Source organism: Oryza glaberrima, chromosome 7 (assembly GCF_000147395.1).
Source record: "Oryza glaberrima chromosome 7, OglaRS2, whole genome shotgun sequence".
NCBI lineage: Eukaryota > Viridiplantae > Streptophyta > Magnoliopsida > Poales > Poaceae > Oryza > Oryza glaberrima.
In genome coordinates, this window is record NC_068332.1 from 13642206 (window position 1) to 13659852 (window position 17647).

Genomic DNA, 17647 nt, shown 5'->3' on the forward strand with positions numbered 1-17647 from the left:
TAATTGATCAACCTGAGAGATTAATGTTGGTGCAATTTCTTGCCCCAACAAGCACAATGGAATCCACGAGTTTAAGGACATTGAGGAGGTGAGGGGTGAAAACGGTCGGAATCAGAACCATGTTTTTTATTATTTTTACGAAAACGGTTGGAAATGGTTGAGAAATTTCTATTTATGAATTTAACTATTTAGTGTCAACTTCAACGCGACACTGATAGAAATTAAAAAGAACTTAATTATGCAAGCAGTAATAGTCGTTAAAAATATTATTGTTATGTTAGTTTTATGGAAACGACATCGGTATGGTCGAAAAGTTTTCATAGCATAGGAGACATGAGAAGAGGGTGGAGAATGAATCTCCTGCCCGGCAAGAGGCTAAAAATCATGTTTATATAGTGCCAAAATGGCTTGTGCATTTACAACTCTTTACCTTTTAGAGAGCAGTGTTATTTACAATACTCCAGATCAACGCTGACAGGAGGGCCCGACTACACCTATGTTGCACTTTAGCCTATGCCTTATTCGGTTAATCCCTCCCATAAGGGAGGTTGAGTGAGATTTGAAGGGCATTTATTATACTCCTATTGTGATGTTGAATTATTCTCCAATCTCTCTCTTTTAGGGATTAAAATAAAATGGTGTAAATGGCTAACCCATGAACCCACTTATAGGTCAAAAAGTAGGTAATCGGTACTCCCTCCGTTTCACAATGTAATACTTTCTAGCAATACCCATATACATATACATGTTAATGAATCTAGACATATTAACATCTAAATGAATATGGGCAATGCTAGAAAATCTTACGTTGTGAAACAGAGGAAGTACTTACTTATTTAGACTATAAATGGATTCACAGGTTAGTTCACTTGCACGTTTACTTTAGCTCTTATGCGGTTGCGCTAGTCATGTTGCCATATAGGGTTGTGGGCTATATGGCCAGGCATAGACCCCACACGTCCTACTCTCATTGTGGATGATGTGTCTAAGGTAAACCCGAATATCTGAGCTTTGGGACATGGTGCCACCTCTCTATTCAAATTTCACTGGAAATCACAAAGAGATAGCATGGAGACGCCCTGTTATACATTTCTTGATATACTTATAATCAAATCAATAATCCGTGATGGTAATTCACACAATAATCTAAATCAAACGGGGCTTAATACAGGTTGCTAGAGAAAGATAAGAAAGATAGGGATGACTTCTGAAATTTTTGGTAATACTGTGGAAAAGAATGAATTCTTTTTATTTTTGACAGGAGAAAAAAAGAATTAATTGGAATCAAACATTGCTATGGCCTTTGAGGAACGCAAGTGCAAGTAACGGAGACCAGAACAGCACAGCTGTACCGATATTTCTCGAGAAAAAAAAAAAAGAAGGACGGATCCCTCTTACCGGCGGACGGCGATACGGCACCTCTATAGATTATTCCGTCCGTTCCAACAACCTCTCCGCCTCATCGTCCCTGTCCTCGACCTCACCGCCTCCCCGCCGCAGTAGCAGAGTCGCCCGCCGCCGCCGCGCATCCGGATGGCAGGTCAGTGCATGCCTCCCCTTCCCCTCCATGATTGGAATTGAATCCAAAGCCTCGAGCTCCTCAACCTCCCCGACTGCCTCATGGGAGACCGGGAGGCGACTCCGCCCAAACCCCCGAAGCGATACCCACGAGGCCACCACCACCCCCCGCGGTCGCCGGCAGCGGCGGCGGCAGCGCCCCCCCTCCCCCTTTCCGCTCTCTGGCGGGTTTCCTGTCTCGCCCACCGGCGGCTGACTCCCTGAGGGGTCGATGATATCCCACTTGTTTGCATTTAGGTCTGATGACTCCTTGTGTTTGTAGTTGGATTGGATGTAGACATTCCGTTGTGCTGTGCTGTGCTATAACTTGCTGCTATACGTTGGGTTGTGAATCTGTTGTGCCAGTTAATTTGGTGAAGTAATTAGTTAGTGGTGGTTGCTAGTTTGATTGAATGTGAAATGTAAATATTCGAAGCATGTTGCGGGAGAGGGACTGCCCTCCATGGTTCTGACAACCCCATGGAAGTATAAATGTTAGAGCATTGGACACTTCCATGATACTGTCATGGGGTTGTCAGAAAGAAATATATCAAAGTGATGCCTTGGTAGAAGACTTATGTCAATGTTGAACTGAGAAGTAATCTAATTATTTAAATATTAGCATAAGTGCAAATTTGATGAGTAGTTTTGTCTCAACAATAAATACTGGAATGAAGAGCTAATAAATCGTGAATATAGATCAACAATCTTGCTAACAATGGAGCACTTCCATGGTGACTCTGACAGTCAGATCATCCATTTTATCCTGATCAGTATATGTAGTTCCCTGCAACCACCTCTGCTACTAGGATGATTAGCTTGGCTTGAATATGGCTTCTATGGAATAAAATCAACCCATGGGTTCTGGAATATAAGTTGTTCTAACAATCCAATCCTGTTCCTGAATACAAATACTATACCATTCTAGGAGACTTCTTCATACATTATCTACTCCCTGAATTAATGGAATGGAGCTTATTTTAAGACTACCTGAATCCTTGCACTTGAACAAATTTTGAGAATTGGGGGAATGCTGATGTTTACCATTTGCAGCACGTTGAGCAAAACTATGCCATTTGGCTACAATGTTTGCATAAAAACCAAAATAAATAATTATCCCTGTAACAATTATAAGTTGACATTAGAAGAAGATCTGATAGATTTGAAAATTTGTGCAGCATTATCAGGGAAGATCATTCAAAATGCATTCTTGGCACAACATCGCCCACAGGCTAGACACAGCACAAGATATCCCAGTGACTTTTGTGCCCTCGATACCCGCAGCGTGCATTCTTTCCAGGAACGTAGACTAAGACTGGCTGGTACTTCAGCCAAGTGGTTAAATACAATATCAACAGCATGGATTAGCTCCAGCAAACAAGCATATATTAGCTGCAATGGTGTGTTCTAGGCTCTCATTGATCAGGTTGCTTAATGCTCACTAGTGTTACGTTAGGATTTTTTTTTCACAAACTCATTTTGGTGATTTTATGCCAGATTATAGAATCAATACTTTTTTTTTTTGAATGTGTGTATCAACAAATCTGAAAAGTCACTTACACTACCTTCATTGCAGCTGCTCAAGGTAGCAGCGTTGTCTCATCCTCTGCGAAAGTTGACTTTTTAAAGCTCCAGAATGGCAGGTATAACAATGTTCACTCTTTGTATGATCTACACCCTCTAGTCTAACTATGGTATTGCTCTTTCTAAGGTCAAATTGTATGGCTATTTTTCTCTTTAAGCCAATGGTAATGAGCATATGGTTTCCAACTATGATGTTGTTTGAAAGCACCGTGGTTCTTATGTTAACAGTCAATTCCATGTCTAGTGCTTCTGTGTTCCTTTTCATTTAACCATCTAATTGCTTTGGTGTTTTCACATGCATCCCATGTTTTTGCTTTATGTGCTGCTCTTAAACATTTCAATTGCTACTGAATTTCAATCTTGTGTCAGAGAAAAAACTCTTTGAGATAAAAAAAATATTGTAAGTTGTAACAACATGGCAAGACCTATAACTATACATCCTCATTTGAGATTATAATTACAAGAATATTGCTTCTGTAAACCGCAGAATCACATAATTTTGAGCAATGCTGTTGCTTAGTTTTTTCTAGTTCAGCTGCAATTGACAAAAGGTATCTGGATATCCTGCTGGTGAAATGCATATGACCATTGAATAATTATTGTATGAATACAAGTTCAACTTTGGCTTTGACCTTTTTTAGAAAGTAATTACATGCGTTTTGGGCTGCGCATTGCACTTTATGGTAAATCATTCGGTGATCTAATGGATATTGCTAGTCTCAAACAAAAAAATCTGGCAAGAGCTTGCAAGATATTGCTAGTTTCCATCCTATCTTTATCTGCATGGCATGGATTGGTGCATTAAAAGAACTTTTTCTTCAGCTCTAGGCCATTAGGAGAATTTGTCTTTAGTTATACAGCATAGTAATTCCAAATTGCTAGCTTGTGTGTTACATGTGGTTCATGTCATCCTGTCTATGGACTAGTTTCTCTTTTGACATCACTTGAAGGAGACACCCTGTATCTGTATCTAATTGGGCATATTTTCTCTATATTCCTATCTCTTAGCATGATATTTTCCCTGATATAACATCTTCCTCAGACCTCGGACTAAAGGCTAAAAATTCATGTTTGATCAACTCTTGATTTATTTCATGGGCATATGCCTATCATAATTTATTTGGAATTGTGTGATTATTGTGAACTTATATTGTTCTTCTTGATAGCTGGTATGTTGGAATTAAGTTATCACTTTTGCTAAGAAAGGTGAAGAATCAATTGATCATACAGCTTTGGGATGTTCTAGATGGGGGTTATAACAATTTTAGTTAAAGCTAAAGAGTTTATTGTTCTGCATCCATGACGTGTTATTAATCAATTGGCTTTACTCTCTTCTATTTCTCACAGTGATATCCGTGGTGTTGCTGTTGGTGGGGTCGAAGGTGAGCCCGTAAATCTCACTGAGCCTGTTACTGAAGCAATAGCTTCTGCATTTGCTGCATGGTTATTAAACAAGAAGAAAGCGGATGGATGGAGACGTTTAAGAATTTCTGTTGGACATGATTCTCGAATTTCTGCACATAAATTGCAGGTGGCTCCTGTTCTCCGCTCTTATTTTTATTGAATCTTTATTCAAAATAATGCATTGCATGCTTTAAGGAATTAAGGTAACCCCTTATAATTACTAAAATCCTGTTCCAACTAGTGATGATTTGGACTATTCTCAGTTTTAACCACTAACCAGTGTTGTTGTTTTTTTTTTTTGCCCAATTATGTTGCCATGTTGAAATTTGGGATTAACAAACTTTTATTTCATATATGGATCAAGAAGCATTCTCGCAGAAAGAAAAAGGATGTGAACAACTCTTCTGTTTTGACATCTGCAAGCATTTCTATGATTGCGGCAGATAGTTGTAATTATATGTATTTTGTCTAAATATAAAGTGGTACGAAAGACTTGTATATCCAGATATCTGCTGCTTATTTGCATCTGATGTTGTACTAGCTACAGGTTGTTTTTTTTTTTCTTGAATGCAAATTGACTGAAATTGTTCACTTTATGTAGTGATACTGCTCTATTTCCATATATGTTGAGAATTGAACTTGGCTTTTGGAGCATACGTCAGTATATTGTATGTTGTTGGGTAAGGCTGTTGGAGTTGATGGATGGAGGTCAAAGTTCACACCTTCTGTGTTTGCACTGTGTGAGTTGATTGGGAAATGGAATTAGAGCTCCACACGTGGTGTCCAAATAAAAACTACTCATTCAGGAGGGAATAGGAAATTGTGCAAAAGATAATTCCTTGAAAAGTTGTACCTTTTGCATGCAAAGTTTCTTCTACTACTTACAATCAATTGAATTACCATTTGTACTTTTGTGACAAAAAATGTACACACCTAATGAGTTATTAGAAGGACCTTTGTGCATGCCTAAGTATTTGGATTTGTAGTTCTGGTACATATTAGTCAAGGATGTGTTCTCTGCTACTTTTTATAATTTTTCAATGATGCTATTTGATTTATATTAGGCACTGCATTCTGTTGGTATAAATAAATGAACAGAAATTTTCCAGTCCTGACTTCTGACAAGTCTATATGTAGTTTGAGCAATGTGATTTGGTCCTTCAGTTTTTCTTTTTGCAAGTATTGCTTATTAAAAGTGATAATTGTCAGGATGCAGTTACTCTTGGAATTACCACTGCAGGACATGATGTTTTACAATTTGGGTGAGTTGAATATTTATTTTTCTTACATTTATCAAGATCTTCAATTTTTCCTGTAGCCTTCAATGCTTAGAATTTAAGTGTGTAATTGATGAAGTTCTCTTGCTACTGTGATTCTTTTTCACTCAGAAACTCCACACATCAATTCTTACGTAACTACAAGCCTAGGGAACTAATTTGAACTACATCAAATGATTTCCACAATTTCAATCAGTCTTTTCTTCACAACTTTCTTACTTCTCTGCTTAACAAGTAAAGATCTGCCAAATATTCATTTATGACAATTCATGATGTAGATTGGCTTCAACACCAGCAATGTTCAACAGTACACTTACAGAAGATGAGATAAATCATTTGCCAGTTGATGGAGCCATAATGATAACAGGTACTATTCCCAGTTTAATGTGCAACATTAGAAGACAAGCATTTCTTCAGATGAATACACAAGAGTTTTGAAAAATATACATGGTGTCCAATCTCTTCTCCAAACATACGTAAATTTTATTGATGATTCTTTGTGACTACATAATTGTTCTCTAATTATTGGAAAATATCTCCTTTATTGGGAATTTCTGTTCTTGCCACTACATATGTGCACCATCTTAGTATTGCCCATGAAAAGTCATCCTTTCCCATCCTTCTTCCTCATGGTCATGGGAGCTCCTTTCTATTTTCCTCCTGAAATATATTATCTGAAGCCCCTACTATTTTCCTATTCCAGCCCCACCCATCTTATCCGCTCTTCTCTAATAAACTCCTAGGAAACCACTATCACCAAGATCTTGTTGCTTGGCACCAAACCCTGCCAATGAAAAGCACAGTAGGGCCAGTGAAGAGGGTGCACATACTCCACTCCCTTTTGAATCCCCTTCGGCGCAAATAGTAAGAATCACTGCCACAGTTCTGATGGCCTAGCAGCCCGGGGAGTGGGGAGCCTGCGTGAGGAGGTACTGCTGAGTGGACGGAGCTGGGTAACTTGGGTTCATACTTCATAATCACACACAGGTAGCCAGTGGGGGTGCTTCTGCTACAACTCCTCTATGTAGATCGATCCTACTCCATTTATTTGTGTAGTTATTTATTGTTGGGTAGTTTGAGTTTATCTGGCATCCATGCCTAGGCAGACACACTAAGCTATTCCTTGAAGTGGACTTGGAATTGCTCCTAAGAATCAAGGATGGTGAGGAAGAGGAAAGAAGACGTAGGTGGGAAAAGTTCTTACGAGGGGCAACGTGTAATATCGTAGTAACTTTCAAACATGAAACAGTTTCGATACTGGCAAAATCGAGACACATTCTGTGGTAGAACCAGTATGGCACACATTTGTAGTCACTAGAACAAAGTTTTCCCTTTCTTGTTTTACCACATGTGAAATGCCTAATTATGTAGAAACAACTGTTTAATTCTCTATTTTTAACCAAACAAACTTCTGCCCCCACTTTTTCACAGCAAGTCATCTTCCATACAACCGGAATGGTCTCAAATTTTTTACAAGTGCTGGTGGTTTGAATAAGGCTGATATCAAAGATATCTTGGAGCGTGCTTCTAGAATATACGAGGACTCTTCTCATGGTAGCACACAAGAATTAGAGCAAGCTTCGAAGGGAGAAGTGAGTAATGTCGATTACATGTCAATTTATGCATCCGATCTTGTGAAAGCAGTTCGTAAATCTGCTGGAAACAAAGGTACATTTTTATGCTAATCTATGTAACCTTTTGTTTTGCTAAACTAGTTTGCAATTCGATATCTTTCACTCACTTGCTTAACTTTTGATATCCAATAACTCACCAAGATAGCTTATGCCTTTTATGAGTCATCTTATAATCACTATAATTTCTCTATGCTCAATAAAAAAGAAATCAGTTGGCTACCTATCACACATCTATGCTACTGTCACGGACAAGGGAATTGGAGGCGGGATTACGGCGAAGCGAATACTTGAAGGAAGTTGCAGGACGTGGCCCTGGACCTCGTCGGCGCGGCGGAGCCGTGATCGGCGACGCACCGGCGAGGCAGGGATATAAACTAGTTATGGACTTAATTGCTGTATCTATTCCCTGGCCACAATCGGCATTAAATAGTACATGAGATGTAATCCTAACAAACTCTTAGAGATAAAGATGCTAACTAACTCAAAGATTAAGCCTAATAACAAATTGCAAAGGTAAATCCTATCCGAACTACTGTTGCTCGTCCGGACGTTGCTGCCGCAAACTGCTACGAGGCCTGCGTTCATACGTGAGCCCCCACATGACATCTCTCCCTCCTCGAGAAGCAGCTCGTCCTCGAGCTGAAAATCCGGATATAGGGCTCGAAACTCATCTAGTGGTAACCAGGATGCGTCTTCAGCAGGTTTGTCTTTCCATTGCACAAGGACTTCACGAACACCCCGAGCCAAACGACTGCGTTGAACGGACGCTGGTTGCAAGCACGACCATGACTTGTTGGTGGCAATGGTGGTACCAGTTCAGGCGGAACTCCCTTGAATTGTTTTGAGTAGGCCAACATGAAAAACATTATGGAGTCGTGAACGCGGCGGTAGACGAAGGCGATAAGCAACGGAACCAATGCGCTCAATCACCTGATAAGGCCCAAAAAAACTTAGGACCCAGCTTCCCTCTCCCTTTAACATCCAAAGACGCCATCGGCCGATGGAGAAGACGAAGCCAAACCCAATCACCGACACCAAACTCCACTTCACGATGTTTTCTATCATATGACCAAAAACTCGAACAAGCCTTGGTGAGTGCGGAACGCCGTCTTGTGCACGTCGTCGGGATGCATCCGCACTTGATGATAACCAGAGCGCATGTCAAGCTTGGTGAAGAACTTGGCGCCGCGCAGCTCGTCGAAGAGTTCCTCCGCAACCGGGATCGGAAACTTGTCCTTGATGGTCTTGTCGTTGAGTGCCCGGTAGTCGACACAAAAGCGCCACGTGCCGTCTCTTTTCTTGATCAACAAAGCCAGTGAAGAAAAGGCCGACGAGCTTGGGCGGATAACACCGTGCTGCAGCATCTCGTCGCATTGCCGTTCCAATTCGTCTTTCTGAATGTGGGCATAGCGGTACGGGCGCACCGCCACTGCTGTGACGCCGTGCTCTAGTCGAATTCGGTGGCAGAGGTGGCGCTCAGGCGGCGGACCATGCGGCTCGGCGAAGAGGTCGCGGAAGTCGTCGAGTAGTTCGGACATGAGTTCGCCCGATGCGCCGTCGAGGGAAGCCGCCGTGGGCGACGCTGGAGCGTCGATGCTGGTCCATACGACGCGTTTGGTGGTGGGGCCGAACGCGAACGCCTGGCGTGAGAAGTCCCAGACGGACGGGCCAAGCGAACCAAGCCACTGGGCACCCAGGACGATGTCATAGCCGCCGAGCGGCAGGGCATAGAAGTCGATGTCGAACGCCCGTGTGCCGATGACGACGCGATGGGGTGGACAGTAGCCCGGGGAAGTGACGCGGTCGCCGTTAGCCACGGCGACGTTGAGTCCGGGACGGAGCTGGAGTGGTACGGCCGCCCGTCGTGCGACAGCGTCGCTGATGAAGTTGTGGGTGGAGCCCGAATCCAGTAGGGCGACGAGGTCCACGGACCCGATGCGCGCTGTCACCTTGATCGTGTTGTACTTGGCGGCGCGCACGCCGGCCAGAGCGTGCAAGGAGATACTGGGCTCCATGGTGATGGCGTGCACGGCAGGGTCGGGTTCCTCGTCGTCTTCGGTGTCCTCTGGAAAATTGATCACTTCAATAACAAAAGACTTCTTGCAACGATGGCCGGCGACGTACTTCCCGTCGCAATTATAGCAGAGACCCTCGGAGCGACGTTGTGCCATCTCAGTCGGTGACAGGCGCTTGCGGGGGAGGGACGCCACCAGTGGTTGTTTGCCGGCCACTGTCGAGGACAACGCGTCGGCTGGCGCGGACGTCGACAGGGTGGCCGTGGGCGGCGCCGGGAGAGCCAGGCGCGACGCTCGGCCAGCGCGAGTTGGGACGGGGTCGGTAGCGCCGAGGCTAACTCACTGCTCGTATGCTCGCGCAAGCATGATGGCGTCGTCCAACGAACGTGGACGGCAGAGCGCCACATCCGTCTTGAGTGGGTTGACGAGGCCGGCCGTGAAGAGCTGGACTTGCTGGGACTCGGATAGCTCGACGTCGCGGCACGCCAAGGCGAGGAAACTGTTGACGTAGTCCACCGTGCCAGTGCGACGCAGCGCCGTGAGCTCGCCTAGCGGCCTGTCCGTCATGGGCGGCCCGAAGCGAGTGTGCACCAACTGGACGAACCTCCGCCACGATGGTTCGCCGGAATTGAGCTCAATCCTGTAATACCACAACTGAGCGTCCCCGATTAGATGCAATGAGGAATACCACACCTTGCGTGTCTCTGGCGTTTTCTGTCCGCGGAAGAAGGTCTCGCAGCGGTTCAGCCATGGCAGCGGGTCGCCCTTGCCGTCGTACGTCGGGAACTCGAGTTTGGCACGAGGAAGGAAGCTGTTGTCGATCGCGGTGTCGTCGCCGTGTCGGTCGCGTCGCGAGCGTGCGTCGGCGTCATCTTGTGGCTGCGTGTTGTCGCGCGGCTGACGCGAGGCCGAGCCAGAAGGGTCCGTCGTGGCCGCGCGCGGGGAAGCTTCGACGCGCTCGACAATGAGGTTGAGGGCGTGAACTTGCTCCGAGTACTCGAAGGCGGACGCCTGCACTTGCGTGACGCGATCAGGCAGCTTGTCGAGTTTCGCCGCGAGCGGCACGATGGGCTCCAAGGCGCTCATCTTCCTGGCGAGATCGGAGATTTGCGCCGCCATGGAGGTAAGGTTCTTTGCGATTTCGTCGAGTTGATTCGGAGTAGAGGCCATTGGATCGGAACCAGAGGAATCTGATACCAAGTTGTCACGGACAAGGGAATTGGAGGCGGGATTACGGTGAAGCGAATACTTGAAGGAAGTTGCAGGACGTGGCCCTGGACCTCGTCGGCGCGGCGGAGCCGTGATCGGCGACGCACCGGCGAGGCAGGGATATAAACTAGTTATGGGCTTAATTGCTGTATCTATTCCCTGGCCACAATCGGCATTAAATAGTACATGAGATGTAATCCTAACAAACTCTTAGAGATAAAGATGCTAACTAACTCAAAGATTAAGCCTAATAACAAATTGCAAAGGTAAATCCTATCCGAACTACTGTTGCTCGTCCGGATGTTGCTGCCGCAAACTGCTACGAGGCCTGCGTTCATACGTGAGCCCCCACATGACAGCTACTTTAAATGGTCGTAGCGGTGGTGGTTGTTCTTCCACCACCACTCCTATCACTGACGTGCGGGCCACACTGTCTATACTACTTTAAATGTTGGTAGTGGTGGTGTTTGTTCTGCACCACCACTCCTATCACTGACATGCGGGCCACACTGTCTATACTACTTTAAATGTTGGTAGTGGTGGTGTTTGTTCTGCACCACCACTCCTATCACTGATGTGTGGGCCACTGTCTATACTACTTTAAATGTTGGTAGTGGTGGTGGTTGTTCTGCGAATTAAATTTGAAAATATACTGTCCATTCAATTTTTTTTCAGGAATATTCGGGATGCAACTTTTTTTGTGCAGAAATATAGCGTCGATCTCGCACAACCGTTGTGCGAAAATGACGTGGGCGTGACGTCGCAGGCGGTATTGCGCGGTGAAAGGGCGAGACCGCGCGGTCTCATGGAACGGAAGAGCGAGTCCGAACGGTCTCACTGAACCAGACAGCGATACCAGACTGCCATGACGATTCAAATGGTTAATTAGTGATTAATTATCCCGATTAGCGATTAATTAATCTCTAATCAGGGTAATTAATCACTATTTCTAATTAGTTAATAGTTAATTAGGTAATTAATCACTAATTAAAGTGGAGACCGTTTCATCAGTGAGACGGTGTCGCTGTTTCCATCAGCGAGATTGTTCGGTCTCGCTCTTCTGTTCCGCGAGACCACGCGGTCTCACACCGTAGCCGCGCGAGACCGTGCGGTCTCGCACTTTCACCACACGATACCGTCCATGACGTCACGCCTGCATTATTTTCGCGCAACAGTTGTGCGAGATCGACTGTATATTTCTGCAAAAATATTTGCATCCCGAATATTTCTGAAAAAAATTGAATGAAAAGTATATTTTCAAATTTAATTCGTTGTTCTGCCACCACCACTCCGATCACTGACGTGTGGGCCACATTGTTAGTGAAAAAATCAAATATTCTTGACTTCTACCGTGAGAGCCAAGAGATATAGAGAGTAGACTTGGGCTAGCTGTCAGAGACTAGCAACCAGGCCTAGAGCTTCTTTTCAACTTTAGGGAGATGGCCTAAGCTTTTTTTTTCCCAACTGTAACAAGATGGATTAGGTCTTTGGAGTGGATAAGAATGGTTAAAATAAACAATGGTCTCAGTCCACGATGAAGTCACAGTGATTATTTTTTGCAGCATGCACACCTAATGAATACTCACAATGATGAAGCAATATAATGTTTATCTGATTTTTCTTTTAATCATGTAACAAGAGTACGTGCACTCTGATAGTTTTAGTTAAGTTTACTTCGGGTCTCTGGTCACGATTGTTTTTCCATATATAATTCATATGTATGCTTCATTGCTCTATTATATAGTTTTTATATATTTCAATAGAAAACCATCTTCTTGTTCACTACATATTCTTTATACATGTATTGATAAAGTTCCCTTCACTTGTGAAGACCACTGTGCCATTGTACCATTTAACATTTGACCTGTATCCAGTGTACTTATGTCAGCCATAAAGGGTGCAGTAAGGAAATGTGGGATAACAATGTTGAAATGGTTGAGAAAACGATTGTGAAATGGTTAAATATAAATTATGATAAAGATAAGAAGACTCCCTGGTTCTTATGTCTGTTCTCATATGGTCTTAGAAAAACCACTGGAGGGACTGCACATAGTCGTGGATGCAGGGAATGGAGCAGGTGGCTTTTTTGTGGTAATCCCTTTACTTCCATATTTACATTACTTGTTTCTCAGCAATGCACCATTTTTGGTTTTGGAGCTCATGTTGTTCTTGGATCAGGATAAGGTACTCAAGCCGTTAGGCGCTATTACTACTGGGAGCCAATTCCTAGAGCCTGATGGTAATATCTGCACCTTTTCTTCATGCCGGTAGTCTCGTCTGGCCTGTCATTTTACAAATTACATATTCAGGCATGTTTCCAAATCACATTCCAAACCCTGAGGACAAAACTGCAATGAAAGCCATTACACAAGCTGTGGCTGATAACAAGGCAGACTTGGGCATCATATTTGACACTGATGTTGACAGGTACAAAATATATAGCCATTGAAATTATACAGGTTCGTAATGCACCAAACCTAAAATTGTGCCGTTTGCAGGTCTGCTGCTGTTGATTCAAGTGGTCGTGAGTTAAACCGTAACAGATTGATTGCTTTGATGTCTGCCATAGTTCTTGAAGAGGTAAGATCTCACAAGGCAAAGTTGGTTGTGTGACTAGTTTTGTGGGCATTTGCTATGAGACACTCTAGAACTGTGGCATGATTAAATGGCACTCTGAAAACTGTGGCTATATGCCACAATACACTTAGGTTATTATTTTAGTATTATCCTTCGCTGCCACGACCTCCTCTTACCCTTTTATCCCCTTCCTACAAACATATTGTTGTTATTTTGAATCCTAATGGCATGAAATGGAACCAACATTGAAAGGACCAAATCAGTTGGTGAGTCACACCTGCAAGGGTGATGCAATAGGCACTGCTGACAGGACACATGCGCTAGGGGCTGGGCAGATGAATTCATTTGCTCCTGTTCCTACGAGGATTTTTCTCCCATTTTTCTTCCACTGTATTGCCTTGAGCTGCTGCTGTTTGGCCGAGGCTGACAGTCTTGGTGAACGAAGCTGGGGGAGGTGACAGAACCATGGAAGCCAGCCCCTATCCCTGTATCTCCCTCCCGTTCTAGTTGGTTACCTTCCCTGTTTTCTCTATTGCATCGCTGCGGTGCTCTCCAACCCCAATACGTCTAGTTGTCCAGCCTATGTCGGTTCCACAGCCAGCCACCATCTCACTGCTGACAAGCTTGGTGAAGGTCCAAAACCATTCAACTCTGCTCAGTGTTGGTTGGAGAAGAAACTAGTGTGATGTAATTTCTGACATCTTGGCGTAGTTTGTAAGGTTGAGGGGTGCCACAAGTCATTTGTAAAAAAATCTCCCATACGCAACTGAAAATATTATTTTAATAGTCTGAATGTCCTGCAGCAAAATTTTAAAGATTGTAATGTGTTTCAGCAAAGACAATTCAGAGTGTCCTACAACAAATGCGACAGAACAAGAGTGTCTTACAGCTGATTTTACCCACCCAATATTATTTGATGCTACTGCAGTGATTGCCACTAACAAATCCATTGCTCTGATACTAGCACCCAGGCACTACAATTGTGACAGATAGCGTGACTTCTGATGGGCTGACTACATTTATTGAAAATAAACTTGGTAGGTATTTGTTAGATTGGTCCTCTGTTCTATTTGTTTATCGGTTGCTCATTTGTTCTATGATAAAGGAGGGAAGCATCATCGTTTCAAGCGAGGGTACAAGAATGTAATAGATGAGGCTATTCGTCTGGTTAGTTTGTACTGATCGTATAATTCAGATTGTCCTGAAATTTGTTCTGTTTCACCTGGCTGAATAATATGTAAGTCATTCCTGCTCAATCTTTCAGAATACTATTGGTGAGGAGTCACATTTGGCTATGGAAACAAGTGGCCATGGAGCACTGAAAGAGAATCACTGGCTCGATGATGGTGCATATCTTATGGTAAGGGCCCTTTTTCTGCCAATTTATTGTCCTTCCCACCATGAAATTTGTCCAACCAAACAACCATATCGGTATTTCATGCACAAGGCATGCATTTACCTACTCGAGATTATTAAATCTGTCAGGTTTGTGTTTGCCAGTTACATTTGATCTAATAAAATATGTTTTGAACTTCAGTACCACATTACAGCTGAATCTGTCATGTCGTACCTTCTGCTTCAAAATTGTAGTAATATTTCTATCCCAGTTATGGGGATAGTTCCTCCCTCTTGGAATAACTCCAAAGGAAATGTGCAAAACAATCTTCTTTACAGACATTCACCTTCATGTCTTTTTGTCATCACTCGTCACCACTCTTTTATGGGCATACCCAATGATATGGGCGTTCTTTTTCTTCAGGTTAAACTTTTGAATAAGCTTGCTGCAGCTAGAATATTGAATCCAAACGTTGGTAGTAAAGTTTTGACTGATTTGGTCGAGGGCCTTGAGGAGGCTTCTGTGACAGTGGAGATAAGATTGAAGATTGATCAGAATCATGCAGATTTGAAAGGCGGGTATGTCCCTTTCCAAGAGAAGCTATATTACCAGTTATCTAACACTACACAATTATCATTGTAACAATTTGTCATTTTTGCCATTTCTAGTTGAGAAAATTACATGAATGAATCTATCTTTTTTGCAGTAAATTTGATTTTTTTTTTGTTTAACATTTGTTGTTCCCTACCACCTTATTCTGCACAAATGTTATTATTTTGATTTGATATACAGCAAATCAATGACTGAATGATTGATTTTGAAATAAGATATCGTGCGATCCCTGTCAGTTTCCTCTTCATACCCTACATTATTTTCTAAATGCTGGGGATGGCCATGGTACAGCCACTGCTAGTACAACATTTTTCACAGCCTTTTCCTCCCCATACACTTCTTTTCCGCCACTACTCTGCTCCCACTCGTGAAGAGATGATCAGCAGATGTTGAACAAATTGTATCAAAGTACATACAGTACAATTATGTCTGCTATAGATATGCCTCTTAAGCCTTTTTTACTCCAGTTGATTGACATGCATGCTTACATAACTGAGGGTTATACATGTTTGTGCTGTCAGTGCAGAAAAATAGAGGTGCTCTATTTAGAAAAATCAGCTAAAATTTCGTGGATGTAATTTCTCTTTACAGGTCCTTCCGTGATTACGGAGAAGCTGTCTTGAAACATTTGGAGAATTCAATCAGTAAAGATGAACATCTGTGCAAAGCACCAAAGAACTATGAAGGCGTATGTCATTATTCTTTGCTTGTTTTCATAAGTTTCAGTATATATCTTGATATACCTACCTTTTCTTGGGCAAAGTAGCTGGGCTTTCTTATTGCTGTATCATGCTATATTTTTACTACGCAGGTAAGAGTTTCAGGATATGGTGGCTGGTTCTTATTGCGGTTATCCCTCCATGACCCAGTTCTTCCCCTTAACATCGAGGTCACCATCCCTTTGCCCTATCTGAAATCCCAAGCCTTCCAATCATCCATTTAACTGACATGTGAACATGTGCATGCACAGGCGCCGAGCAAGGATGATGCCATTAAGCTTGGGCTTGCAGTGCTTACTGCCGTAAGTGAATTTCCAGCATTGGACATAACGGCATTGAACAAGTTTTTGCAGCAGTGATGGAAGTATTGCGGCGGCGACGATAATCTGCAGCCATCACATGCCTTTGTTGAGCTGGGATGAGAGAAACGCACCACAGTACTATACAGAGACGTACTTGCATTCAGGCTTACATGGTTTTGACTTTTCGGCTTTACTTGGTCTTTGTTTGGTATGGAAATGTCAAGCAAGGAAGACTAATTTTCGTGTTTTAAAGAAAATACGCAAAGTAGTTGTCAAGAATCGTATACCATCATCAATGTGTTTTCGGATTGCTTATATCGTCATCAGAGTGCTTAAAGACCTGATTTTGCGGAAGTTTTGCAAGGCAGTCGGTTTTTGGGACAATGTTGTCGTCAAATGAAAGTATTTCCTGTTTCTGTTGTCTTGCTCGTATGAGTTTTCATGGTTATTGATATATATATATGTTCCATTCATGATCTCAAGTTATTTCTGCTAGTGTTATGGTGTATAAACATGATAACTTTTCACAAGTGAAAGAAACATTTTCATTCAAATAGGAAAAAGAAAAACTTTTCAGCTCTTCCCATGGTATCGTATATAATCTTCCCTGGTTAAATCGTCCGGTATAATATACTACTGCCACCTTTTTGAACGGAATTGGGAGGGTGTGTCGTCAGAAAAGGAGGGTGTGTCGTCAGAAAGACAACAATTTCGGTGGCGATGTGACGTGCAGGATGAATTGATGATATTTTACCGCGCGTGCGCCGACCTGACCGTGGACGGTGACCGCTGATGTGGACGCCACCCGGGTGTACTGGATGTGGGCCATGAGCACCCGCCCCGTTGCTGGTTGTCGACACAAGATTTCGGCAATACTAAAAGGGGGTGGCTATCAAGTTAGGAAAGTGGATGGGTTTGGAGACGAAGAATTTTATACAGGTTTAGGTCTTCTTATTCAAGAAGTAACACCCTACTCCTGTACGGGTATGATTCCGCCGAGTGTATTATTGATTGTATGATCTAGGAAAAAAACCGCGCCCCGAGAGGCATCCGGACCCCTCCTTATATAGGGGAATGAGTCCGCTTTACAAAATACATTCCATATCCCAACATTCCATATCCCAACGGAACATGGGATTACAGATAAAAAACAATCGTAACCGACTAAGATCTCGGGTATTTCCTTGACATACAAGTTTATAATCTAACCCGAGTTCTCGTGAAGATATTCTATCTCTATTCCATACCCTGTACCCAGCTGGAATATAACTGCCATGTAGATATAGGGTATCCATAATCTCCACAGTAGCCCCCGAGACCTTTGCAGTCGACGAAATAGCCATCTCAGAACAAAAAACAATAATCCGAGTGCTTCAACTCTTCCTGCTTTAGCCTGCCGAGTACTAGAACCAAAGACTGTG

General features: G+C 43.1%; 1 protein-coding gene across 2 annotated transcripts; it reads left to right on the top strand.

The window, feature by feature from the left end:
• The first annotated feature begins 1365 nt into the window (after positions 1–1365).
• LOC127779057 (uncharacterized) lies at positions 1366–16651 on the top strand. Of its 2 annotated transcripts, XM_052305736.1 has the most exons (18): positions 1366–1540; positions 2736–2957; positions 3134–3200; positions 4489–4672; positions 5755–5807; positions 6101–6189; positions 7254–7490; positions 12707–12771; positions 12859–12919; positions 12990–13107; positions 13179–13260; positions 14222–14294; positions 14363–14424; positions 14522–14617; positions 15017–15171; positions 15797–15893; positions 16017–16094; positions 16176–16651. In XM_052305736.1, exons 1-18 carry the CDS (start codon positions 1534–1536, stop codon positions 16281–16283), a joined length of 1854 nt encoding a protein of 617 aa, XP_052161696.1. In that variant the 5' UTR covers positions 1366–1533; the 3' UTR covers positions 16284–16651. The 2 variants fall into 2 exon arrangements, with proteins under 2 accessions (XP_052161696.1, XP_052161697.1); XM_052305737.1 differs by lacking the exon at positions 2736–2957 and having other exon boundaries at positions 1367–1540.
• Positions 16652–17647: the final 996 nt, after the last annotated feature.